Here is a 27,769-nt window from a genome sequence, read left to right as displayed (position 1 = left end):
GAAAGAAAGAAGGCACTCTTTACAATTTGGATACGGCAAAAAATCATTTTAGATTAACTCTCATGTAACGTCTATAATTAAATTTCATCCAAAGAATTTGCAAGAAAACTCACACACCTTATGAAGAATATAAATCCAGACAACAGCCATAAATGTGTATAGGGGGAGTCTTGTGGGTATCATCATTTCCTTTTACACTATCATTAGAATCAGGCAGAACTGTTAACTGTTTTCTAGGATTATCACCTCACAGGAAAATTGAAATTAAATTTGCATGTAGATGTCAGATATTTGTGAAGGATTCTAAAAATGATGCTTGAATATAAGGATAACATGAAAGGATAATGGTTGATTTTTTTTTTTTTTTTTGGATCATGTCTAGCAAAAGTCTCATGGAGCAACATTTTTTCTTCTCCTTATATATCCCACAAGAGCTTTGTGGATTCACAGTTAAGTACAGGGTAGTTCAGCCTTGATTTGAGGGTCCCAGGCCTCATGTGCTTGTGCTCTGCGGCCCCAGGGTGCTTACCTGTTTTGCTCACTACGTCAGCTAATGCCAAGAACAAAAACTAGCACAAATGTTCAGCAACTGTTTGTAAAATGAATAGATTGATTCTTTATTTCTCCAGATGGCCCAGGTCTGTACTTTGTGTACAGCCTCTCCTTGGTAAACATTTGTTGAATCAAACACCCAATAAAGAGTTATTTGGCTCAAAAACACAGAGTCCTGTATTTTACAAATTGAAGCAAACCTTTTCTAAAGTAGATCTCTGACCTTTTAAAATTATATAATAAAGACACCTCTGCTTATTCACGACTCGTTTTTTTTCTTCCCTTATGAACTCTGCACCATATCTGATGCTAGCTCCAACTTATAAATCTTAAACTGAAAAAAATCCCTCCTAAATGAAATCCATTTGTCTTAGAAGTGGGAATATTAACATTCAAAAAGTCACAATGAATTCAAACTCTGTTTTATGCCTTTCAAGTCAGCCAGTGATCTCCAGAACATTTAATTTTTGGGTACTGACAGTGGAAACCACAGATGTATACATGGCCTGGAATAGCAAGATCTGAGCATGCTGTAGAGTTTTGTCTACACTGTGCATGAAACAGAATGCCATGCTTTTCTTGTCTCCAAAAGATATGAACTTGTGCTTAGAGGGAGTATGCATCCTTTTGTAACCAAGTGAATCAATGCAATGCAGAGATGGATGAAAATATCTGTTGGCCTACAAAGATAAGATAATAATCCAAAAATGTGCAATGTATGAACTGTATGGGTGCGATTGCATTGGGAAGACAATCATCCCTGACTCTTCTCATCTACTCTACACATATTGGCTGTGTACTTTTAATTACTTGTATTCTGTCTCATATTTTAAAGTCCCTTGGAAAGAGCTAAGTTCTATGCATCTCAGATTATATAAAGCTAAATAGTATATCAACATTCTTGCATGACTAAGTAGAAGTTTGTGTTTTAGAATTGTATTTGTAATTGGTTTATTTATATACATATTTTTCTTCAATGTAACCTATCAAAAATTGAATGTGATAAAATTTCTTTTATATATATATATAATTTTCTCTCTCTTTATATATTAATTATATTATATTTATTATACTATACTATACTATATTATATTATATTTATGTACCCCAGGCTAGGCTGGAAGTTACTAAGCAATCCAGGCTGAACTTGAATCAATGTAAAATTCAATGTAAAAAATTTTAATTTTTTAGCTTTGGCCTCCTAAGTCATGACATGAGATTACAAGTACAAGTCATACATAGCTAAAACGTAGGAAAATTCCCCCCATATGTATATGTAAGACTGTTTATAACTTTTCCCATTAGCTTTTGCAATAAAAGTAAATGTGATATTTAACATCACATGAAACCTGAGGTGGGGCTATGGGTAATGAAGATCAGAGTGCTGAAGACTGAACCTACAGTTGGTAATCAAACACTTAACTACTGAGTGGAGCAAAATCACCCAAGAAGCCAAATAATAGGTGGTCAGAATAAAGGAAGATGACTCTGCACAAACACTGTCCTAAGAGCCATGAGGAGAAAATAGAAGTGCTGAGCTTTATTAAACATGCTGATGATACAGAGAATTTCATATAGCTGTACAGTGCATTATGTCTCCAGATTTCTTTTCTCTAATATCTTCCACATACTCTTCAATATGTTCCCTTCCCAAGGTTATTTCTATTTTTTAAATAACCCACTAAGGCCAAGTAGGACTGCCAGTGTGTGTATGTGTGTAGGGCCACCATCACTGCGACACAGGATCCCAAACAGTAAGCGCTTTAGAAAGATAAGTTACTATAAAAAAGAAAAAAGTTCAGTTAAATAAAGTTCCTTTAAGAACACAAACTTTTATTAACTATCAGATTTTCAGATTGTTTACACATAAGGTAAAGATGTATTTTATATACATCACATCACAAATTAAAATGTTCAAACAAAAGGAATTTAAAGTGCAATTTAAAAAGAATTAAAGATTTTTTTTTTGCTATATTTCCAAAATCTTCCAAGAGTCATTAGAAAGCTACAATAATGTGCAGACAAATATGATAAATGTCCCCTTTGCAACAAACTCAGATTTAACAAACAATAGAAAAAGAAAGTGTCCCTCTGTCACCCAATCTGCTGGTCACATACTAGGGTAATTCATTGGGTACATAGACTGACGTTGCACACAGTAACCACGGCTGCTAAGTTGAAAGCCTGTCTTCTCATGCAAAGAAATTGGATAAAGAATATAGTTTACTTGAACACTAGTGTTGCTTTCTAGAGTTATAGCTAATCAAAGAGTTCTTCTGGGCTGCTGTTTCTCAGGGTTTCTAAAGACAGGTTTTCAGCAGAGGCGCTCTCCTCTTTCAAGGTCTGAGGCAGTGACGAGGCAAGCCTACAGGAGAAAGAAAATCAGGAGTTAACTCTCAATTTATTTTTTTAATTTCCAATTTTTATTTTTCCTTTTATTAAAAATAGATTCTTTTTCTTACATAATATATCCCTCCCTCTATTCCTCCCATTCCGTCACTCTTCTTCCCCTCGCTTCCAGATCCACCACCTTTCTCTGTGATTAGGAAACAAAAAGTCTTCTAAGGGATCAAAACAAAATAATGGAAGTTAGAACAAAAACTAACACAATAAATAGGACAAAACAGACAGCAGCAAAGAGTCCAAGAGAAGGCACAATAAGCAGACCCACTCATTCACACACTCAGGACTGTTATACAAACACTAAGTTGGAAGACATTATATATATATGCGAAGGACCTGTAGGGTAAAAGGAGATATAAACAATCAGGTAAATAAATAAATAAAATAAAAGTAGAATTAAATAATAACAATAAATAATCTGGACCTCCAAAGACACTGTAGAGTACATTTTTTCTTGGCCATTTACTCCTGGGCCAAGTGAGACTCCATGGAGAGAACATTTTCATTTGCCAGTGGTTTTCAACTGGAGAGAACTTCTGGGTTAGGACTTGGGGCATGTGTCCACTTCTTTCAAGTCTAGAATGCCATCTGGTGCAGACCCATGCAGGCCCTATGAATGCTGTCTCTGTCTCTGTGAGTTCATGTGTGCATTCACAGCGCTGACTTAGAGGGCCTTGCTTCCTTAGTGTCTTCATAACCTCTGGCTCTTAAACTCTTGCCATGCCCTGTTCTAATGGTCTGAACAGCATCTTTGGAGGAAGCATCTTATTTAGGGTTGAGGGTTCTGAGTTCCCTCACTTTTTGCATTCTGCCTTGCTATGGGTCTCTGTATCTGTTGTACCCACTAATGTTTATATTGTCTTTCAGCTGCTACCCTCTGATCACGTGATTCTCCTCTAGTAGCCAGATGATTTGCTCATTACCTGTGTATAGTTAATAAGGACTCCATATCCTTGGCAGATGCTGATGAGATATACTGGCATATACCCTTTACTGGTTCTACAAATAAACATATAGCAAACTAAATTCTATTTAGATGTGGAGGCCAGCTACTGCTTCACTGGAGCTGGCATGTATATGGAAGAGCAGTTCTGAAGTCCACGACGACAGTCTTGTTCTCTTGCATGACCACTGTGGTAAAGAGTAAGCTGAAGGATTCAGAGCTCGGCCAAGGGTGAAGCTTCTAAACATCAATTTATTTCCTTGAACAGAAAACACCAGCTGTTCAACATGGAGCCCCAACTATCACTCAATGTCAATAACTAGAGGTGGCTTCAGGGGCAGATATGATCAGATCAAACCAATCAACTATCACAAGTATCTCCATGTTTCCAGCTTCAAAGCCATGGCTTTGCTACGGTATCTGAGAGAGCACAAGGCTGAAGTTGGACAGTGGCTGTGAGGCAGTGGTGTGGTGTTAGGCAGTCCCCGGACCTCAGTTCTCTTCCCTGTAAGACTCAGGTGACATGTGCCTCAAAAGTAAAGTGAGGATTAAACTAGGTGATGCAAACAATGTGTGTGAGTTCCCATGAGACATGCAGAAACAGTTCTTATCAGTGGCTTACTATCAAACAAAGTATAAAGTATAAGATCGCCTAGTAGTAGCAGATAAAAGAATAACCAAAGGATATCCAGACAGATCAGCTATGTGTGATTATGTTAAAATTCAGGCACCTACATTTAGTTGTACAGATCATTAAAAATGAATTCACCACCCAGTCCTCATTGACCTCTGGACTGTGCACACTTAATTGTGACAGGCTACATGCAACCTGGGATATGTCAATCTTACTTCACGTAAGTCAAAAGGCAGACAACCTGATTATACTAAGGTGCTAGGTGTTAATATTCTATCAAGATGACAAGTAAAACCCTCTGGAAATTAATAGTAAATGTAGATTTAACTATCATAGTATATAACCAAATATCTAAAATGTATTTCATAAGAGAAAAACGATACTGTATAAATAGCAGCTTATCATTACCCCCCCCCCCAACAACCCTTCTACACACATATACATTTTGTTCTCTTGTCTCAGATGTTTTAGTTGGTTTTAACTCTTTTTGGAAAAATGGATTGAATTATGTCAATTATGAAGTCAGACTTGGAAAAAACTCTGCAATTTTGGTCACCGTCTAGATCTTGTACCCCAGAAGACAGAGGTCTATCATTCTCTTTAAAAAAAAAATCAGTGGAAGACAAAAGGAGCACTCTGAAGCGACAAGACAGACAGAAACAGACCCCACGTGCTACACTGACTCCCGCTGAAGTTCCTCAGGTGAGAATTCTTTGTTTAACTCTGTACCCCATTTTTAATAGGGTTATTTGGTTTTCTGGGGTCTAACTTCTTGAGTTCTTTGTATATATTGGATATTAGCCCTCTATCTGATACAGGGTTGGTGAAGATCTTTTCCCAATTTGTTGGTTGCCGATTTGTCCTTTTGATGGTGTCTTTTGCTGTACAGAAACTTTGTAATTTTCTGAGGTCCCATTTGTCAATTCTTGATCTTAGAGCATACGCTATTGGTGTTCTATTCAAGAACTTTCTCCCTGTACTGATGTCCTCAAGGCTCTTCCCCAGTTTCTTTTCTATTAGCTTCAGAGTGTCTGGCTTTATGTGGAGGTCCTTGATCCATTTGGAGTTGAGCTTAGTACAAGGAGACAAGGATGGATCAATTCGCATTCTTCTGCATGCTGACCTCCACAGGATAAGCAGGCTGAGAAAGAAATTAGGGAAATGACACCCTTCACAATAGCCACAAACAGTATAAAGTACCTTGGGGTGACTCTTACCAAACATGTGAAAGATCTGTATAACAAGAACTTCAAGACTCTGAAGAAGGAAATGGAAGAAGACCTCAAAAAATGGAAAAACCTCCCATGCTCATGGATCGGCAGGATTAATATAGTTAAAATGGCCATTTTGCCAAAAGCAATATACAGATTCAATGCAATACCCATCAAAATCCCAACTCAATTCTCCATAGAGAATTAGAGTTAGAAAGAGCAATTCTCAAATTCATCTGGAATAACAAAAAACCCAGGATAGCTAAAACTATTCTCAACAACATTTTTTTAAAGATGAGATCATTCTTTTACATGTATAATTTTGCCACATGATATCTTCCTTGAACAATATATTTGAGGTATTTTTATGTTCTGGAAAGTTTAGACATAAATCTTTCATTCATTTTTATTTGGATACACTAACCATTAGGCTGCTGGTACTTAGCTGAGTTGATTACAGTTTTCATTGCCCTCAGGTCTGGTACTGTGGCAAACAGTCTCAATTCTAATTGGGTGGCAGAGACACCGATGATATGTGTCTGTATTGATTCAGTGATGTGTCTGTATTGATTCGATCAATATTTATTATCATGTGCTCTGAATAGTTCCCTGTGTTAAGGAAGTATAAGAGATAAAAAATATAAAACATGATCTTTGTTACAAAGTTTCCCTGATGAGGCATGAAGAATACACTTACAGTGGGCATAGGATAAATATTTAGAATGCAGTCGGAGATTATGTCGGTTTAATAAAGTACAGAAAATCACAACCAATCCAAATGCAGTGTTGTGGAGCCGATCCCAATGACACATCTACCAGGCAAACTTAGGAAGGCTTAGGGGATCCTACAGAAGAGCTGCGCAAGGAATCTACAGAGCTCTGAGCATGCAGTTCCTAATGTCAACAGCCACACCCACAGATTCTCACCAACTGGAAGGCTTAAATTAGAGCTGAATAAGGACATCACCAACAGAGATGCTACAGCGGACAGGAGAGAGCCCGTGGGTTCCAGCCCTGTGCAAGAATTATAGGCAACGAAACAATGCCAAGACCAGGAGAAATAGTCTTCCTAGGGAAGAGCATCTCAGCACGTCAGTCAGTTGTTCAACAGTGAATAGTCAGTCTGGAAGTTGTGCACAGGACTGGTAGTGCTCAAACTTGCTTGGAAATTTGTAATTATATACATACATGCATATAAAACAATTAAGAGAGCTTATGAATTAAACAGAGAAAGAAGGGGCATATGTAAGGGTCTAGAGGAAAGAAAGGGGAGGGAAGAGTGATATAATAATTTTAGAATCTTAAAAATAAAGAAAAATGGAAAAATATGAGTCTAGTTTTCAGAAAGCATTTAGTCACCTTTTTCTCATAATGCTTGCAAGTGTGTCTTTTAATCCTAACATTTTATAGATGGCCCTAGAATCTTTTAATTTGCTCACAGAGAATGAATTACTACATTACAAAGAGCTATAGGCTTATATTAATATTTAGGTTTCAGTAGATTTCAGAGAGTTTACTATGAGACAATGGTTCCAAAAGGTGAATTCAGAGGCATCATGAGACATTTATCTGGGATGAACCAACTTCTATGTGTACATTAAAGTCATCGTGAACATTTTTATAAATTAGCAAAAAGAGAATGTGAAATAACTAGATAAAATATTGTTAAGCTATTCAACATTTGAAATTATTTCTGAAAACAACTTGTTGAAATCTGCCAAAGATAAGAACATGTCCCTATCTGTGACTTAGGAATTTACCAGCAGATACACAGGGAAAACATTTGTATATCTATCTATTAAGAAATTATGTGTGTGTATAAAAACCATAGATGGGTTATTTTTTAATAGTTAAAAATGAAAAACTATCAGAATGGTTCTCAACAGGAAAATGGTACAACTCTTACTGAGCTTTCACACAGAAGAATTCTATACTGTTACACAAATGCACAGATTTCAAATGAAATGTTGAGCGACAGAACAAGGCACAAGGGAATGCATATTCTGTCTAAAAGCATGGCTCAATCTAAAAGTCAAAACTACAAAGCCAATCTCAAAAGTCAGAATCACAAAATCACAAAAAGTAATTGGTTTTCGAACAGTGGAACATGTGTGACTATGTTACGTACACATGTGCATATACAACATATATCTGCATATACTGTGGACATTTATTCTATCTGTGCTCCCATGAGATGTCATTTCTGGATATTAACAACTCCTCTATGATAGTCTTCTCAGAGGTTTTAAAGCTTTTGCTGTTGTTAAGATATTCTCAGACAAAACCAGGCGCGTTGGTGCTAGGTTAGTGAGCTTAGTCTAGATGTGAGGAGAGCTACAGCGCCAGCTGGACATGTACTTGAAGGGAGGATGTGGGGGACAGGGCTACACAGGAACAGACCACCCTCCCTCCAGTCCCAGCCCCTCTTTCATCTCCCCATGGTCCAAAAGTTGCCACATGACCTCTGCCTGCAAGTACCTGCACAGCACACAGAAATACATACAGTGAAAATTAAAAACAACACACACATTGTGAAGAACTGCTGGGGTGTATTAGTAAGGCAGCTTCAGGAGAGGGCAGACATGGCTGTCATTGTCCCCTCACTGGTCACTATAGCAAATGGAAAAGATGAAGAGATTCCCAGAGAAGAGTCTATCAAAGAGAAAATGAGTTGGTCTGGACAATGAAGATTAGAACTGCAGAGACAGGCAGAGAGATGAGCAAAAGGAGACAGAGGAGTGACTCCAGACAGCAGCTTGAGCTGCTGCCAATTTTGCCAAATTCTGGTTCCCACTGTCATACTGCTGCCTGAAGCTTATGCTTTAGGTAAATTATTTCACCCATTATTACTTATCTGGTGCTGAGAATCATAATCTGGAAGGATCCTGTTATGCTTAAGATTTATCATAGAGAAGATAAAACAGTCAATGTTTTTTTTTTCTCATGAAGGAAGAAGTACTAAGTCCCCAGAGTGCAGCTGTCATAGACGCAATTGCTGAACTATCACCAGATATCTCTGCAGGGCCGCTGGAGGAAAATGTCCTGCTTATGTATAAAAAAAAAAAAAGTTCACACAGTTAAACTTTGGGGTTTCCCCATTAATTTATGCATTCCTTTATGTTATATCCTGATCGCAGCCCCTCCTCCCTCCCTCCAGCCCCAGCCCCTCTTTCATCCCATGGTCTGGACGTCGCCATGACCTCTGCCTGCAAGCACAGAAATACATACAGTGAAAATCGAAAAACCCACACATCATGAAGAACTGCTGGGGTGTATTAGTAATCCTAGCACATGAGAAATGGAGGCAGCAGGATTATATGTTTGACATGAGCCTGGGATAGCTTGAAGCTATATATCCAGTGTATATCTTAAAAGCAAAACAAAAGATAAGTCAAATATCTAATGGTTTAACTTTTGGATGAATCAACTCAAGTTTTCACAAGGAAGACTAAAAACAGCTCCACAAAACAAACAAACAAACAAAAAAAAACAAAAAACAACAACAACAAAGCAAAACCCTCCACAAAACATCAAAATTCAATCAAAATCTGCAGGTTTCCACTGAGATATAGCAACCAGACAAGCATCAAACTGACTTTAACTGAGTTCCTTTCATGTATTTTACTAGAAAATTTATAAATTATCAATGCAAGTATAAGACTATCATTTAAACAAAATATTTAAGTAATGAACTTTAAGATTTGAAATCACCAAGTTACTAGTTAACTTTCAAATTAGAAATAAGTACTTTAAAATATATCAGATGTTAGGATGGGAAAAGTAGCTTACTAATTTTGAGATGACCTTATAAAAACCAAGGCTGTTCCTAAACAAACTAACACACTGAAGCCAACAGGATGCAGTAAAAGCAGAGGTTCTCATACTGTCTGGAATTCGCAGGTCTAGACGTCATTCATTGGCCTGAGAAAGTGAGGGAGGAGAGGCAGACTCTCCTGGCAACTACAGTGGCAAGTAAGAGAAACTCATTATTTTCAATTGCTCAGATTCATCTGGAATAACAAAAACTCCAGGATAGCTAAAATTGTTCTCAGCAGTAAAAGAACTTCAGGGGGATTCAGTATCCCAGACCTACTACAGAGCAATAGTGATAAAAACTGCATGGTATTGGTACAATGTCAGCCAAGCGGATCAATGGAATAGGATTGAAGACCCAGAATTGAACCCACACACCTATGGTCACTTGATCTTCAACAAAGGAGCTGAAAGCATCCAGTGGAAAAAGGATAGTCTTTTCAACAAATGGTGCTGGTTCAATTGGAGGTCAGCATGAAGAAGAATGTGAATCGATCCATTCTTATCCTTGTACTAAGCTCAATTCCAAATGGATCAAGGACCTCCACATAAAACCTGACACACTGAAACTAATAGAAAAGAAACTGGGGAAGACCCTTGAGGACATGGGCACAGGGGAAAAGTTCCTGAATAGAACACCAATAGCTTACACTGTAAGATCAAGAATTGACAAATGGGACCTCATAAAACTACAAAGTTTCTGTAAGGCAAAGGACACTGTCAAAAGGACAAAACGTCAACCAACAGATTGGTAAAGGATCTTCATCAACCCTAAATCCGACAGAGGGCTAATATCTAATATATACAAAGAACTCAAGAAGGAAGAACCCAGAGAACCAAATAACCCCAGTAAAAAGTGGGGTACCGAGCTAAACAAAGAACTTTCACATGAAGAACTTCGGAGGGCTGAGAAACACCTTAAGAAATGTTCAACATCATTAATCATTAGGGAAATGCAAATCAAAACAATCCTGAGATTTTACCTCACACCAGTCAGAATGGCTAAGGTCAAAAACTCAGGAGACAGCAGGTGCTGGCGACGATGTGGAAAAAGAGGAACACTTCTCCACTGCTGGTGGGATTGCAAGAAGGTGCAACCACTTTGGAAATCAGTCTGGCGGTTCCTCAGAAAACTGGGCATGTCACTTCCTGAGGACCCTGTTATACCACTACTGGGCATATATCCAGAAGATACTTCAGCATGCTCCACTATGTTCATAGCAGCCCTATTTGTAGTAGCCAGAAGCTGGAAAGAACCTAGATGTCCTTCAACAGAGGAATGGATACAAAAAATGTGGTATATTTACACAATGGGGTACTATTCAGCCATTAGAAACAATGAATTCATGAAATTCTTAGACAAATGGATGGAGTTGGAGAACATCATACTAAGTGAGGTAACACAGTCTCAAAAGACCAATCATGGTATGTACTCACTGATAAGTGGATATTAACCTAGAAACTTGGAATACCCAAGAAATAATCCACATATTAAATGATGTCCAAAAAGAATGGAGGACTAGCCCCTGGTTCTGGAAAGACTCAATGCACCAGTATAGGGGAATACCAGAACAGGGAAGTGGGAAGGAGTAGGTGGAGGAATAGGGGGAGGGAAGAGGGCTTATGGGATTTGTGGGGAGTTGGGACCCAGAAAAGGGGAAATCATTTGAAATGTAAATAAAGAATACATCGAATAAAAAAAATTAAAAAAAAAACAAAGTGGGGGGAGGGGAGAAAAAAAACTTACAGATATCTTCCACTACCCCTGACCCTGTTTAGACACATGAGCAAGAGCACATAAATGACCTGTGAAATATATGTTTAATAAAACAAGAAAATAGCAAAAATACCTTTTTTATATTCAAACCTAGAATGCATTTATTATTCATAAACATTATAAAAGGACAACTCTAAAAATTTCCTGCAAAATATTTCCAATAGATTTGACAATAAGACAAGTGGGGGTTAAGGAGATGGCTCAGCAGGTACAGAGTTGCCACAAAACACTGATGAGTGGAGTTCAATCACTGGGACCCATTGTAAAGGGAGATGGAGAGAACCAACTATATATATATATATATATGTGTGTTGTGTGTGTGTGTGTGTGTGTGTGTGTGTGTGCATGGCCTAAAATCAAATATACCCACAATCCCTATGAATGGAAGCACTTATACAGAAATTTCATAAAAACAAACCAAAAGACTTTTATCACCTGATAAACTTATTTGGATAAATAATATTGTTCTGGCAACCAATCATGCCCCCCTCCCCATAAGTCCCATAAGCCCTCTTCCCTCTGCCTGTTCCCCAATCAACCCCCTCCCACTTCTCTCTCCTGGTACTTCCCTACATTGCTGCATTAAGCCTTTCCAGGAACAGGGCCCTCTCCTTCCTTCTTCTTGGGAATCATTTGATATGTGAATTGTGTTTTGGGTATTCAGAGCCTCCGGGCTAATATCCACTTCTCAGTGACTGCATTCCATGTGTGTTCTTTTGTGATTGGGTTACCTCATTTAGGATGATATTTTCCAGTTCCAACTATTTGCCCAAGAATTTCATGAATTCATTGTTTTTAATTGCTGAGTAGTATTCCATTGTATAAATATACCACATTTTTTATTATAAAGCCAGCTTATTTACCTCAGTTTACCTAAACTTAATTTTTGCTTCTATATGGTCAAACACATTCTCAGAGTACAGGATTAAGACTTGGGTCATGTTAGAGTAGAGTATTATTCTGCTATCAATGCACCATTCATTTTGTTAGTGCTAAATACATTTCTGGAGAGCTGCTGAGAACAGAAGGAGTAGACCAGGCTATGCAAAGCCCAGAGCTGAAGAACTAAGCCAAGCCTGTTCTACTTGAAAAGCTATCTGCCAGGTCCACGGAGATGATCTCAAAAATCCTAAGAAATGCACTGTAGGTCTTTTCTAAGATTAATGGAACCAGAATCATTGACACAGGCTGGTTAGAAGGTTTCTTACTTTATTATGAGCTTACACAATTACTTTTCTAAGTAGTTTTGGGGTTTATGTGTTTAAAGTTCACATTAAAGGTCTCAGTCCATTTGACTGGCATGTTTGACAGATGCAAGTTGTGGTTAAATGGTCTTCCAATCCTTGTGGCTGAGCTCTCAATAGGAAATGCCAGTCAGTTTATAGGCACATATTCTCAGAACCCATCCATCCCAAGACCTTAGAATATTGAATTTTCTCTTTATGTAAGTCATTAAGTTATTGTTCTTTATTATTATTAAATCTTTTGGAGTGTTAGTGAACATAAATGTCTTCTAGATGGCTAGTGAAAAACAAGTCAAAGATGAAATAAAATCTGTTCCACATCTCTCTCTTGTCAAGAGGGGATTACCAGCTCAGTCTCTCAAGTATAAATGAGGAAACAGAATAAATCAGGAAAAATTAAAATATTAAAGCAAGAAAACATAACACTTGTTTGAAATTAGGAAATTTACATACATATTTACTCCATAAAATTCTGAAGATGCTATAAATACCCATGGAAAGTATTCATCTGGGTTATCTAGTCTGATCATAATTATCTTTAAATGTAAACATAACTTCAAATGTTTCCCCATATGCTATTCTATAGAAAATATACTTAATTTATTCAAGTGACTTTCTAAAATACAGTTTTTGTGTTTTCATAACAATTTGTTTGTCATTATAAAAGAAAAGGCATATTTGATAGTTCCCATTCTACCACTGACTACTTCTCTAAAGCTGTACAATTTGCAACCAACTACAAGAAACCCCTTAAAGAAGCATTCATAATAGCTGGAATTTCAATACAGCATGAACCAGTTTCTATGAGTGGTTTTCTATATGTAGAAGACATACAACTCAAGAAATGCCTTTCCCCCATGCCTCTATAAAGTTTGTTTAAAACTCTAGATATATTTTTCAAAAACAATATAAAAAACCAAAGAATTTTTGGCCTATGATAGGAATGAATTATTAGAGAATGGTACTCACACAAGCATTACTAATAGTCAACCCAAATATCAGAATGGGGTTTTCATTCATTCCTTACGTCAGTATTTTAAAGTCTCAGGCATCATGATAGCCCTTGATACAAAAGATTAAAACAAAATCTTGTACCTTTGAAAAACTTATCATTGAGCTGCGCAAGTGAATTTAAACAGCTGATAGTGACATAGGTGTGAAATATTGATTTGTAGAGTTTAAAACTCACTTAAGCCCGTATATACTCTAAGGACAAATCTCTCTTAAGGGAAGGGCCCCCCCTGTATTTGAAGATATATAAATAACATAAAATGCTTTGTGAGTAATCTACAGGAAAGTTACCAACAAACCAGAAAAAATACTTAGCTGCTATTGATTCAAAGAAATTGTTATGCATAAGAATAATAATTTTTTTTGTAAATTTAAGCAACTAAAAAACCAAATAGAGTTAACTAATATATTAGTCCACAGAATATTTATGGGGCATTTTAATGTGCATTCTAAATCTATTTTATTATACTAACAAATTATTAAAAGAACCTTCTCTCTAGACAAACTAAAATTTTAGTGAGGGTAGATAAGCCATTTCTACCTTTGCCCATCTCTTCTGGATACAAATTCTATTCCTGTATTCTCAGGAGGAAAGGGAACAAACACTATGGCACTCAGGTTCCATCTCAAGCCACAGACCTTTTTGTATTATGTCTCACCTTGCCTTATATTGTGTTTACTCATAAAAACCTTTTATGATGAAATAATAATCCAATATTTGTCATAAATAAATACTGTATCTCCTGCTATTTTAAGAAGACTAAAAGTTACCTCACTCAGGATATTTTCTAGTTCCATCTATTTGCCTGCAAAACTCAGGATTTCCTAAGTAGTATTCCATTGTGTAAATGAACCACATTTTCCATATCCATTCTTCTGTCATGAGATCCAAAGGACATGCATGGTATGTACTCACTAATAAGTGGATATTAGCAAGAAAATGTACAGAATACCCAAGATATAGTCCACAAAACTCAAAAACGGTCAACAAGCTGAAGGGCCCAAGTGAGGACACCTCAGTCCCACTTGGGAGGGAGAAGAAAGCAATCACAAGAGGGGTGTTAGGGAGGGACCTGGGAGGGAAAGTAGACAGGGTGGGTGAGAGGGGGGTAGAGGGAGGAGAGGGGAACCTGATCTGACACTGGGGGAGGGAAAAGGACTAAAGCCCCAAGTTCCAGGAGAAAGAATGGAAACAGGCAAGCTCAGGAGATAGGAGGTTGCGGGGGGGGGGGGGACCTCCAGAATGCACCAGAGACCTGGGAGGTGAGAGACTCACAGGAATAAAAGGGAGGGACCTTAGATGAAACGCCTAACAATAGGAAGAGGGAACTTATAGAGCATACCTACAGCAGGAAGGCAGAACTTCAAATGAGGGAGAGGGGACCATCCCACAGTCATAACTCTGTCCTATAACTGTTTCTGTCTGAAAGAATTGTAGGGATGGAAATGGAGAGGAGTGCAAGGAAAAGAAGGTCCGGCAACAGGCCCAAAGTGGGATCCAGCCCACGAGCAGGTCCCAAGGCCTAAAACTGAGGCATGGAGTATTCATTGAAAGGGACCTAGCATGACAGCACTCCAGAAGATCCAACAGGCAGCTGAAAGAGTCAGATGCAGACATTTGCAACCAACCAATGGACAGAAGCAGATGACCTCTGCTGTTGAATTAGGGAAGGCTGAATGAAGCCGAGGGCAACCTTGTAGGAGGACCAGCAGTCTCAATTAATCTGGACCCCCGGGATCTCTCAAACACTGGACCACCGAACAGACAGCAAACATCAGCTGATATGAAGCGCCTAATACACATACAATAGAGGACTGCAGGATCTGTGTTCATTCAGAAATGATACACTTAACCCGCTAGAGACTGGAGGCTCTAGGGAGTTTAGAGGTCAGGTGGGGTTGGGGGTAGGGACATCCATGTGGAGACAGGGGGAGGGGAGGAGGTATGGGATGTGGAGCAAGCAGAGGGTGGACAGGTGTTGGCAGGGTGGGTAATAAAATATGGAGCATATAAAAATAATTAATAAAATATGAGCAAAAAAGAAGAATAAAAGTTCAAGCAGAGAAACTCTAAATACAATCTGAACCACATTTGTTTTTCTGTTTGGTATCTAGTACATCTGTTACAAAGACTTTCAAAAAGTCAAAGAAGGAATTACTGATCATATTCTGCCATTTTAGTGTATTTCTCTTAAAATTATAGCTATATCTTTAAACAAATCTATTTTCATACTATATCCATAGTGATTTATAGCATAAAATTCTATATAATACTTTCTCATAACAATTATATGGAGATTATCTTTTAAAATGCCAGGTCTGCATAATCACTTTTAATAACCTTATACTTATTCCTCTACATGAAATATCTTGAAGGTAAAATTGATTCTTAATCAATTTTTATTAGTAGTATGCATGAATTGTGTGTGTGTGTGTACAGGTGTGTGTGACACAGCACATGTGTGTATATCAGATGACATCTTTTGGGGGATGTTTTTCTCCTTTGACGATGGGTCATCACAGTTATGCCACGATCTCTTTAACATACTCATCAATTCTTATGGTTCCAAAGTTATTCCTGATTAACAGTAAAATATAAACAATTTAAATACAATTATAAATTAAATATAAAAATAATCATTCAATGATTACACAAATTGTAGGGAAAATGCTTCTATGGCAAAAGTGTTTCTAATCAGAAAGGCTGAATGTAACTCTATATTTCCAAGGTTCTCCTAGGTATACTTATGAAAACACCATATATGATTTTTTACAACCTGGAAATTAAATTATTTTAGCACAGTTCTCCTCTGATATGATGTAACTATTACCATAGAAAGATGTGAGTTGCACTAAGCTATAGTTGATGGGAACAACCACTACAATAACTTTGTATGAACCTGGAAAGAAGGATTGAATCTTGGAAGAGTGGGGAAGTACTTAGTAAAACACTGCACATTACTAATGAATGGTAGAAGATGATTTTAAAAGCCGTTCAGGTTCTCTTTCATGACTATTGCTCTTTCTTAGCCTGTCTCACAGTGTGCAGTCACGACAGTCTGTGAACCTCTCAAACATCATTCTAGAGTTAAGATTATTTTTGAATGTTTTAAAATTCTATTTTGGGGATAGGGTATGCATAGGTCCCTGCTGGCTTTGAGCTCCCTATGTATCTGAGGATGATTTTGAACTCCTGACTCACAGAACAAGTATAATTGAAATAGTACAAACAACGTAAATAGTTTTCAAGCATTCTTTGTATAAATGAAAAGAATTTACAGATGTCTGTCCACATCCTGACGCTTCTTTCCCCATTTTCTTTTCGGAAAGCTAGTTTGGCTGTCTTACTCCATGTAGTACCTAGCATAGTATGGGCATTCAGTGTGAGGCATTTACTACTCTTCTGTCACTGTCCTTACATGAACAAGAGCTTCCATTCCCCTCAGGCTCACAGCCATAGTTTTTCTCCTGCTTTCCTCTTCATCTCAGTTTTTTTTTTTCATGTTATTATGGGCTTAAATTATACCTAGGAACTGTCAGCTAAACCATTCTATCCTTCCTACCCCTTACCACACATGCAATGTGCAGTACTCACCAGTGCACTAGACATGCACTCACGTCCATATTTAGTCTTCTCTCACATATTATATCCTGAGAGCAGTTTCCCCTCCCTCCTCTTCTCCCAATCCTCCACAACCCGCCTCTCCAATCCATGCCAAGTCCATTTCCCTTAGAAGAAGACAGGCAACCCAGAGAAATCAACTAAAGATGGAATATCAAGTTGCAATAAGACCATACACCTCCCTTCATATTAAGGCTGGATGAGGCAACCCAGTAAGAAGATAAGAATCACAAATGCAGGCAAAAGCAAAAGAAATACTCACCCCTCTCCCACTCCCTCTGTTAGGAGTCCCCCATAAACACTAGGCTACATAACTATAATATATCCAGAGGGCCTGGGTTAGGCCTATGTAGACTCCCTGATTGTTGTTTCAGTTTTAGTGAGCCCTTATGAGTCCTGATTTTCTGATTCTGTGGATTTTCTTAGGGTTTTTTGACCTCTACAAAAGAAATCTTTTAACATATAGTAAACTCATTTTACTGAGGAAACATGGTTATAGTTATCTTGCTAAATATAATGTATGAAATTCAAACTAGGACTATTTATATAGCTAATGCCTGTTTAGCACAAAAGGTGCTTATAGGCAAACTATAAATGCTGTTTTAAAGACATTAGCATCCCTTCTTGACTGACATATACTTAGCAAACATCCAAAGGACAATTATGTGTTAGTGGACTTTGTCTGCACAATACAAAATTGACGTGGTCACTGCCTTCTTTGAGCTTACAATCTGAAACAGATGTCGTGCTATGAATGAATACCAAAAGATCAAGGTGCCTTCACTACATCTGCTCAGTGAGAGAAAAACATTTCATGAAATGTTTACATTATATTTCAGTAACAGTGAAACATTTTTGTTGAGTGGGAGTGCATGTATAAGAATAAATTTCACATTCAAAAATGGCTAAGATACAAATTGTATAAATGCACAGTTTTGTCTCTAAGAAATCAAGAGTTCACATCTGTGTATCTAGGATTTTATGAGAAGAATACAGTTGTCAATCAGCACAGAATAACCATTGTACACATGTAGACCAGATGTATCCATGTAAAATAATCCAGAGTGTTTCACAGATGAATCACTGAAAACATAATTATACATCAGTCCTACTTTATTAGTAACAGGTCAACTTATGACAAAGCCATATGGTACAGTCCACCCAGAAGTCATAGGAAATTTAAAAATGGCTACTTAGAGATGCTCAAGCAGGGCCGAGGCTTGAGCTCTTTCGCTTTATTGTGTGTGTGATATGGTAAGTGATGACTGTGCTTCCAAGTAAATGTCTTCAAGGGAGGCATGTGTTGCCATCTCTTATTAGTAAAGATCACAACACCACAATTTACACTGTATTACCCTGTCTTGAGCAAATGAAAATATTTAGTGATCACAGAACGCTCATCTATATAATTAATGACAGTTAAGCAAAAATTCCTTTTTAATATCTCAGAATATAAGGTTGGTACCAACTATTATAAATATTTTACTTCTGCATATAGTTTATTCAATATACATTGATTTATTACAGATAAACAAGTATAAATCCTGTCATGAAATATTCATACTTTATAACATCAGCCCTTAAGAGTATTAAGGGCCACTACTCTGTGTTTCATAAGCCTGTTTGCCTATTTACATAGGAATTTGCTTTATTTGTCAGAGTGCAATGTGATGAATAAAATATTTATTTAATGGAAAAGTTTATTCAGAGTAAAAGCAACACATCAAAATCTATTTTAACAATGTTTTTAATCAAAATAGATTTCCATTACTTACCACTCTCTTTCTTCCCTCCAGTCCCTCCCATGATACTTCACTGTCAGGATGATAATTCTTTTTCTTTGATATTTGTTACATCCATCCATCCATCTGTCCATCTGTCTGTCTGTCCGTCCGTCCATCTGTCTGTCCATCCATCTATTCATCCATCCTCCATCCATCTATTCATCCATCCATCCATCCATGTACAAATATTTGTAAGTACAACGTGTTTTGTCTCTTTTTATTGTTTGCATGCAAAACATTTCAAGCCTGACCACTCTGCACTGGGCACAAGAATCAATTAATTGTTGGGACTCAGCTCCAACCAATGGCGCACCTGCATCACAACTCATGGAGAGAGGAGTTGAACACACAATCCCAGCATTAGCTGTGGAGCAATCAACAATTGTTAGGTGCTGTAAAAGGAAGGGTTGGTTTGTGTATAGTCCAGCCTCTGGTAGGTCAGGTGTACTCTAGTGAGAGACCACACAGTACAAATTGCTGTTGAAGGATTAAAACAAAAGACCACAAAGTTGGTGGATGTGGTTGGACATGGAAAGGGGAAAGATGTGGGCAGTGTTGGAGGACTGAATATGATAAAACAAATTGTATAGAATTATCAACAAATTGAGGGTCAGAGAGATAGAGAAACACAGAAACATGGGAGGGAGGGATGGGTGGGGAGAGAAAGGGGGAGGGTGAGGAGGAAGGGGGACAGGGAGAGAGAGGAAGGGAAGATGGAGGGGGGAGAATGAGGACACTAATCAGAGGGCAGGGAAGGTATGATAGTGACTGTGTTCAATATATAGTGTATAATTGTACAAAAATGTCCTTATGTAACACAATATTATTTATAAGGGATATAACCATGAAAATCTTAAACATAAAAGTTTCATTTGGGTGAATTAAAAACAAATATAATGTGAAATTAAATTAATTTTCAATTAAAAAAGTAAAAGCACTAATCTTTCTTCAATATTTTCTATTAAAATTATTAGGCCATACTGGACACAGGATACGTACAACATGTAATGGAATAAAACCCATCTAAATTGAGCACTCTGGCTACCACTTGACCTGCATCTCATGATTCTTTGGAAATCCACAGAGGTGTGAACCTATCCATTTGCGTGTGTGTGTGTGTGTGTGTGTGTGTGTGTGCACGTTTGTGCGTGCACGTGCCTCTGTTTAACCTTTCCTGTACCTTACGATGAAAAGCTTCTCCTATCTATATCTCTTCCTAAACCTCTTGTGTAAATGCTCCTTTCCTTTTGGGCATCATAAAACAAAATTGTATTATAGTGAGCATTCTGCAACTTCTTTATTTTATTCTTCATTAGTAAAATATATCTCTCATCTCACTAGCTGCAATGTCTCCTAATATTGTAAAATGAAAATATATGTTACTTTTATTACATTTGCTTTAACAACACCTCTAAGAGAATTTTAGGTATAAATTCTTCAAAGTGCAGATAGTAGGATTTCTCTTTTTTATAGCATAAATCTGAGTGATAGTATATGTTACTGTTTAATTTTATTAACTTTACAGAATTATGTCAAATTGTTAGAATTAATTTCTACCACTCAGAATTACATAAGGTTTACAGATGTCCCATTCCTTACTAAGGCTAGATAGTGAGAGAATCTGTGAACATGTTTTTATTAATTCAATATCATCATATATAAGACATTTCTGGGATTCCTCTGAAGGAAGGCATGATATCACCCATAAATATTAAACATTTTACCATTAACAGAGTTACACATTGATTTCCTCTTGTGTTCTCCATGTGCTATCTAGGATCTCTAATACAATGCTGAAGGAGTTGCTGATGGTGTCATTATACATAAACATGCTTTTATTTTGTTTGGTTCTTTCTGGAGACTATAAACAAATTTTATGAATCTGGTTTTATAAAGATATTTTTATGCAAGAATGATTACATTAAACTTTCAATCATTAGTTTATCATGTAGCTTTTTCCTGCTATAAATGTGGTATTTGATGACTATTTTTTCATACTTGAAATAAACCAACTTTTGACATGTTTATTAGATTTGGAGAGATTTAAGTGACTTTGAAGATTATATATATTAAGGCTCCAGAAATATATGCTTTGGTATATGTATGTAATGTGAAATAAATAACATAGTTACATCAATCATGCCTATGGAATCCAAGTTGCTTTTTGGGTGTGGAAACATAAACATCTACCCCATTTTACCAAATTCCTAGATACAGTACACTAATAAGTAATTATGTCTCTTTTAGTAAGACTCGTAGGTTCCATTTATGCTGAAAGTTTGTACCCTCTGACCTAACACTCTTCCTAATCTCCTTCCCTAACTTGTTTTTATTATTTGTAATGTTTTTCCTTTAAAACATTTTTTATTCGATATATTTTTTATTTATATTTCAAATGATTTCCCCTTTCCTAGCCCCCCCACTCCCCGAAAGTCCCGTAAGCCCCCTTCTCTCCCCCTGTCCTTTCACCCACCCCTTCCCACTTCCCCGTTCTGGTTTTGCCGAATACTGCTGCACTGAGTCTTTCCAGAACAAGGGGCCACTCCTCCTTTCTTCTTGTACCTCATTTGATGTGTGGATGATGTTCGTTAAAGACAGTTCCTGTCCCCCATGACATGACTGTTCCAGAGATCTGAGAGTCCGCACATAGGCCTCGCCCCGAAGTTATTTCTGTTTGATAAATACAGATCTCAGCCAATAGCTGGCCAGAAGTGACTAGGTGGGGTTTCGGTTTCCCAGACTTGGGGTCAGGGAGGAGGACCATGAGGGGAAGGCGAAGAGCAAGCAGGAGAAGTGGCCGAGGCTTATGTGAGCCATGGAAACATGGCCCCGAGGACTGGCCAACTGGAGTGAAGAGCAGCCCTGATGCAATGTAGGAAACAGTAAGTAATACCTAGGGGTCATCGCCGGGAGAGTATTATAACAGCACGAAGCTATCCACCCAGCTACTGTACCGCGGAAGGCTTACTGTGAATATGAAGGCTGTGTATGTGTCTTTTTTCAAGAAACTAAAGGGTCAAAGATGGGGTAGAAACTCTTGAGTCGGGATCAGATATTTCTGTAACATTCTATAATGATATTGGGTTGCTATTTTCCACATGTAATCCCCTCGCAAACTGGCATCATAGGCAGTTTAGCTGGGACCCGAACTGAGATCCTTGAGGAGAACAGCAAGCAGTCTGAACTGCTGAGCCGTCTCTCCCTCCCTGCAGTCCCCACACTTAATAAGACTGACAGAAAAGAATGAGGTTTTAAATCAGATTAAGTTAACATTTGCATCTGTTATTTATTGATAAGATGACCAGAAAAAAAAATCAGACCTATTATCTGCCTGTCTCATATCTGAGTTGAGGTTGCTAACATTACACTTTATAATGTTTCTCAACAATTGTGATGAAATATAGCTGATAGCTCCGGGGTACCTGGGCCAGATCTATGTGCTCAGTTATTAATGAACTTAAGCTCTTCGGTCCCACTAGGAAATGGTATTATCAGCATTGCCATCACAGGGCTAAAATGTTTAAGATGCTAACATTTCCTCAAGTTCTTAAGGTAGCAAATAGAGGAGACAGCATTCGATCTTAAAAGTGTGATACTAGTGTCAAATAATGTCAGGCTACAATTTACAGTATTACTTCATTTAAATAATTTAAAACATTTACAACTATACCTGGCACATAGCAGGAATTCTGTAATGATAATGATTTTACTAGTGGAATATATAATATTAATGTATGCGTGAATTATGGCATTTTCAGATGGAGTTCTTATTACAAAGAACAATAAAATGCTGATATAATTCCCTATGGAATGATTTCAAAGGGAGTAGTGGGCATGAAAACGTGAGACTGGTGAGGACTATGTATTTATGATTTTATGTAATGTTCTGGAAAAGGCAGAGATATTGTGACAGACATCAGGTTGCTCCGGAAAAGGCAGAGATATTGTGACAGGCATCAGGTTGCTCCGGAAAAGGCAGAGATATTGTGACAGACATCAGGTTGCCAGGACCGGCGATCAGCACAGGATCGACTGACTACAAATAAGCCTGTGGAAATGGTCTGTGGTGATGGAAATTCCCCTCTGACTGTTAAGGTACCACAGCTCATAAAACTGCACAGCTGAGAAGCACAGCATTTACTTTTATTAATTATATTTCTGAGAAACACAGCAAACAAGAGCATTCTCCAGCAATCTGAACTGTAATGAGCTCATTCCTGATTAACATGCAGATTTATGCCACCAATGATTTTATGAATCTGCTGATTTAAAACAGCATATTGCTAATTGTGAAGTAAATGCCCAGGAAACAGCAGTGGGGTTTCCTTATCAACTCTCTGGAAATGGAGAAAAGTAATTCAAAAAGGCTGCTATTACTGTCAAATCACCAGGAACTCTAATATGCTTCTTTAGGTTAAGTATTAATTTTTATACTATTTAAGAAACAGATGAAAAACTGCTTTCTGGTAAGAACTAGTTGTATAAACACCAAAAGAAATATAGCCCCACAGAAATTAAGGAAAAGAAAAGAAAAAAATAGTTCCTCAAGTATATTTCCCAATAAAGAATATTCCATGTGAAATGACTTGTTAGGAAAATCTTATGTAGAGAATATATAAAACTGGAAGACATGTAGTACAGCTTATAGGAATAAAAGAATCAAGCTGACATTAACAAATCCATTGCATGAGGGAGACTCTTATTGTGGCTAACAATAGAAAAAGGAGACATCAACAAGCTAAAACAGGTATCACCGAACTATGATTTGAGAAGTATATTCTTAAAAGAAGGGCCCTACTTCACTTATGAAATAAGCTAAGGACAATTAATCTTATGAACCTTCAATAATTCTATCTGTACATTATATTTACATTGCTTTTATGGAAAAGTTTTTCAAAAACAATTTTGATATATATATATATATATATATATATATAAACTTTTGATATATAAAAATATAAAATGAATATACTGACTTAAAATCCTTATGCTTGCCAGGATATAATGGTTTCTGACTGTCATTTTAGCATTTGAGAGCCTGAGGCAGGAAGACTGCAGTGAATCTGAGGTAGAAATAGGTTACATAGTAAATGCCATTAAGCCTAGGGTTACAGAAAAGACTCTGTCTTTAAAAATGAACATATCTTATACCCCAAAGATGACTAACGAAAGAGGCCACTACCTTATTCAAGTCTTCTGATTAATGCCCAACACATCTTTAGAAGAAATAAAGGCACTGATGGGAGTATCCCCTGGCATCAACACATGGAACTCAAGTGTGTATCTGCCCTTCTAAATCAATGAGAACTATTTTCTATTTTGCACAATCTAACATTTATAATAACTGAAAAATCAGTCTCATGTACTCAACAATGATATTGATGTGCATACTTCACTTTCCCTCTTATCTCTACTTAACAGTCTTATTTAAGCACCAGAAACCAAATCCAGGGATTTGAACGTGCTGGGCGAGCATTCTCCCACTGAACCAAACCTCAGACCTCTCCAAAGAAGCAAACACTAAAGAAATGTAAACAGTTGCTTGGATTCAGATGTTACTTCTGGAAATTTGACACTGGTAACTTAACCGATTAAGCTGGTGAATTTAAAGTATATTATTTATGTTATAATCTAAATGGTGAAGTCAGAAATAATTTCTTGTCTAATGGCAATATGCAGAGTAAACAATTTAGAATGATTCCAGTACCTAGGCTTATGGAAGTATGGACTGAATTAAGACAGAAATTAATTTAACCCATTAAAAAATTTAAATAGTCTATGATACATTACATGAAAGAAGTTGGAAAACAAATGTAAATTCACACGTCTGTTAAATAAAAAGTAGCATATAAGTCCTTGGATACATTAATTATGAATCTAAAATGCATTTTAGGATAGTTTGACAATAAAATGAGAAGCAAATATTGTAGGAATGTTTAAGTACAGAGGAACACTCCTCCACTACTGGTGGGAATGCAAGATGGTACAACTACTCTGAAAATCAGTCTGGCGGTTCCTCGGAAAACTGGGCACGATACTTCTGGAAGGCTCTGCTATAACACTCCCAGGCATACAATAAGGACACATGCTCCACTATGTTCATAGCAGCCTTATTTATAATAGCCAGAAGCTGGAAAGAACCCAGATGTCCCTCAATGGAGGAATGGATACAGAAAATGTGGTATATTTACACAATGGAATACTATTCAGCAACAAAAAACCAATGAATTCATGAAGTTCTTAGGCAAAAGGTTAGAACTGGAAAATATTAATCCAATCACAAAAGAACACATATGGAATACGGTCACTGATAAGTGGATATTAGCCCAGAAGCTCTGAATACCCAAGACACAATTCACATATCAAATGATTTCCAAGAAGGAAGGAGAGGGCCCTGGTCCTGGAAAGGCTTGATCCAGCATTGTAGGGGAGTACCAGGACAGAGAAGGAGGGGGTTGACTGGAGAACGGGCGAGGAGACAAGGGATTATGGGACTTATGGGGAGGGGGAACTGGGAAAGGGAAAATCATTTGGAATGTAAACAAAGAATATAGAAAATAAAAACAAAACAAAACAAACAAGCAAACAGAAAAGAGAATGTTTAAGTACATATTTCTATAAGTAAACATTAGTATATGTATACTTCCTATAGGTGAGTATTCTACGAATTTATAGGATTCTTACCTGAGTAGTACACACTGTCAAATATTTAAAGTAGATCTTTCTACAAGTGAGTAATAGCATCTATGCCTTCCTCCAGGCAAGTATGTAAGAATTTTCTTATTATTATTATTTTTTAGGAATCCCAAGTGACATATACCAGGGGGGAAATGGGGTGCTCAGAGGAAAGTAGGAAGGGGAACTTTTCATTCTGCACAAGCAAAATTGCTGTGCAAAAAAAAAAAAAAATTGAAGAGTTTTATCAAGAAGAGAGTTCTCTGAGACAGTTCATAAAAGCAAGTAAGCAAGCAAAGAAGACAACAGGAAATTGCCATCTGTCTACATGAATTATACTCATTTGCAGTTCTGAGCTCATTTGCATTAATAGCCAACTTATTTAGCCTGTGATGGAAGTAATTATCACTGAAAGCCCTCCGCCAGAATAAAACCTGAAGGGAGGCCTCCCCATGGGCTGAGCTTGCAAACCTGAGTGTAACTGGGATGTAGACACAGCTTAATTTACTAAATGTTTGGGCTGTTAGCCAGGAAGGTCTGGGATAGACTTGTGTGCTTCAAGGCTGTCAGGTTAGCTGGGCACTCCGCAAAAGAGAGCAAGCATTGGGCTCTGCACGACACCTGGTACACATGGAGAGATCATTACTTTTAATGTTTATTTTCTAGTAGTTTGCGAAATACTAGGAAGTATTTGGCTTCTTTCCCTACCAAATTGAAAGTTGGAAAGCGTCTAATGCTATGATGTGGGAATGAGCTTTGCAGAATTTATTGATCGGCTAACTCTGTTTCTTGGCTCTTGATACAGGGAGAAAATCAACAGCTGCTATTTTACTTCCTTGCTTGTCACTCGATGAGATCTACTTGTTCTTTACATAACTGATCTGTCTTTTCCTCTTTGTTTTCAGACTCATTGCTAAAGCTTTCACATCATGGCCCATCTTTAGTTTTCTTGATAGTGTCTTTTCTAAGGTATCCTCTAATTTGCTCAAATTCACATCAAGGACATAGTGTACATCCCAGTTGAGTGCTGACTTGTATGTCAAACTATAGTATGTCAGATTTTTCCAGTTACCTTTGTTACAACTCTGATAAAAGAACACAGAGAAGTGACTTTTTACTTCTCATTTTACAAAATATTAGCAAAAAAAAAAAAAAAAAACCTCAAAAAACAAAAAGAGAAGTGAGAGATATTTTTACTAGCACCGTAGCTCAAATTTTATTAGGATTTCAGGATTTGGTGATAGTCATAGCTAGAAAAAACTACCTTGATTCCTTCAGCTGATTAAAATATTGTAATTCCGAGAATGCTTGACTGACATTTCAGTGAACCAGTTTCTACAAGTTCTAGGACACTGTCAATGATGGGAAAAGATGATTCTTTCTCTGGAACTGTGTGTTCTTTACCACATGTGATATTACTATTCATACAAACAGCTTATATTCTTGATGAATATGATCAATTAAAATTTAAAAATCAATGGATATTATTTCTCATTTAAAAATTTTTCTTACTTAAAATGTATGTGGAAAATGTAGTTTTGTAGAATAAAACTGATCATATTTATTCTACAATTTTGCATGATTTAGAAAACTCTTCCTTGTGCTATGAGATCAGTTTAGATTATCTAAGTAGCATCATATATCACAGACTACCAGAGGTAAGGCCGTATCTCTGTATTGTTTTCCTTTCCCATACCTCAGTCACACTCTCATTTGACTAAAATGTTAGTATTTGTACCCATGTCTGTCAGTAAAGTCATTATATTTGTTTTTTATGAATATTGTAGAATATTAACACAAATTTGATGCTCTAAAATAACGTTTAGTCTCTCACAGTTCTGTATTCCAAAAATCTAAAATTAGTATTCTTGAACAAAATAAACTGAAATGAAGAGGCTATGCTCTCTCTATGTCTGAGGAGACAACCTGTTCTTTCTAGCTTTGGTTTTCTGGGGTTGTGACACTCCCTGGCTTGGAGCCTCAGTCCTGCATACCTGTTTGCTTAGGCACACTAATTTTCTTACCTGCTGCTGTGTTATCTCTCTCATCTTTTCTCCCGTAAGGGGGGACATGTCACTGCATTTGGTCCACACCGGGATT

The 27,769-nt window shown here is 37.2% G+C and overlaps 1 protein-coding gene across 2 annotated transcripts in view; it reads right to left on the bottom strand.

The window, feature by feature from the left end:
• Positions 1–2,376: 2,376 nt before the first annotated feature.
• Xrcc4 (X-ray repair cross complementing 4) overlaps positions 2,377–27,769 on the bottom strand; it is a 226,079-nt gene continuing 200,686 nt past the window's right edge. The window contains exon 8 of one of the 2 annotated variants that reach the window (XM_052159443.1): positions 2,377–2,917. In XM_052159443.1, the coding sequence (XP_052015403.1) occupies positions 2,812–2,917 (106 nt within the window). In that variant the 3' untranslated portion in view covers positions 2,377–2,811. The remainder of the gene's footprint in view (positions 2,918–27,769) is intronic. The other variant, XM_052159442.1, reaches the window with a different exon arrangement.

Source organism: Apodemus sylvaticus, chromosome 16 (genome assembly GCF_947179515.1).
Source record: "Apodemus sylvaticus chromosome 16, mApoSyl1.1, whole genome shotgun sequence".
Lineage (NCBI taxonomy): Eukaryota > Metazoa > Chordata > Mammalia > Rodentia > Muridae > Apodemus > Apodemus sylvaticus.
This window is presented reverse-complemented; position numbering and strand designations above follow the sequence as displayed.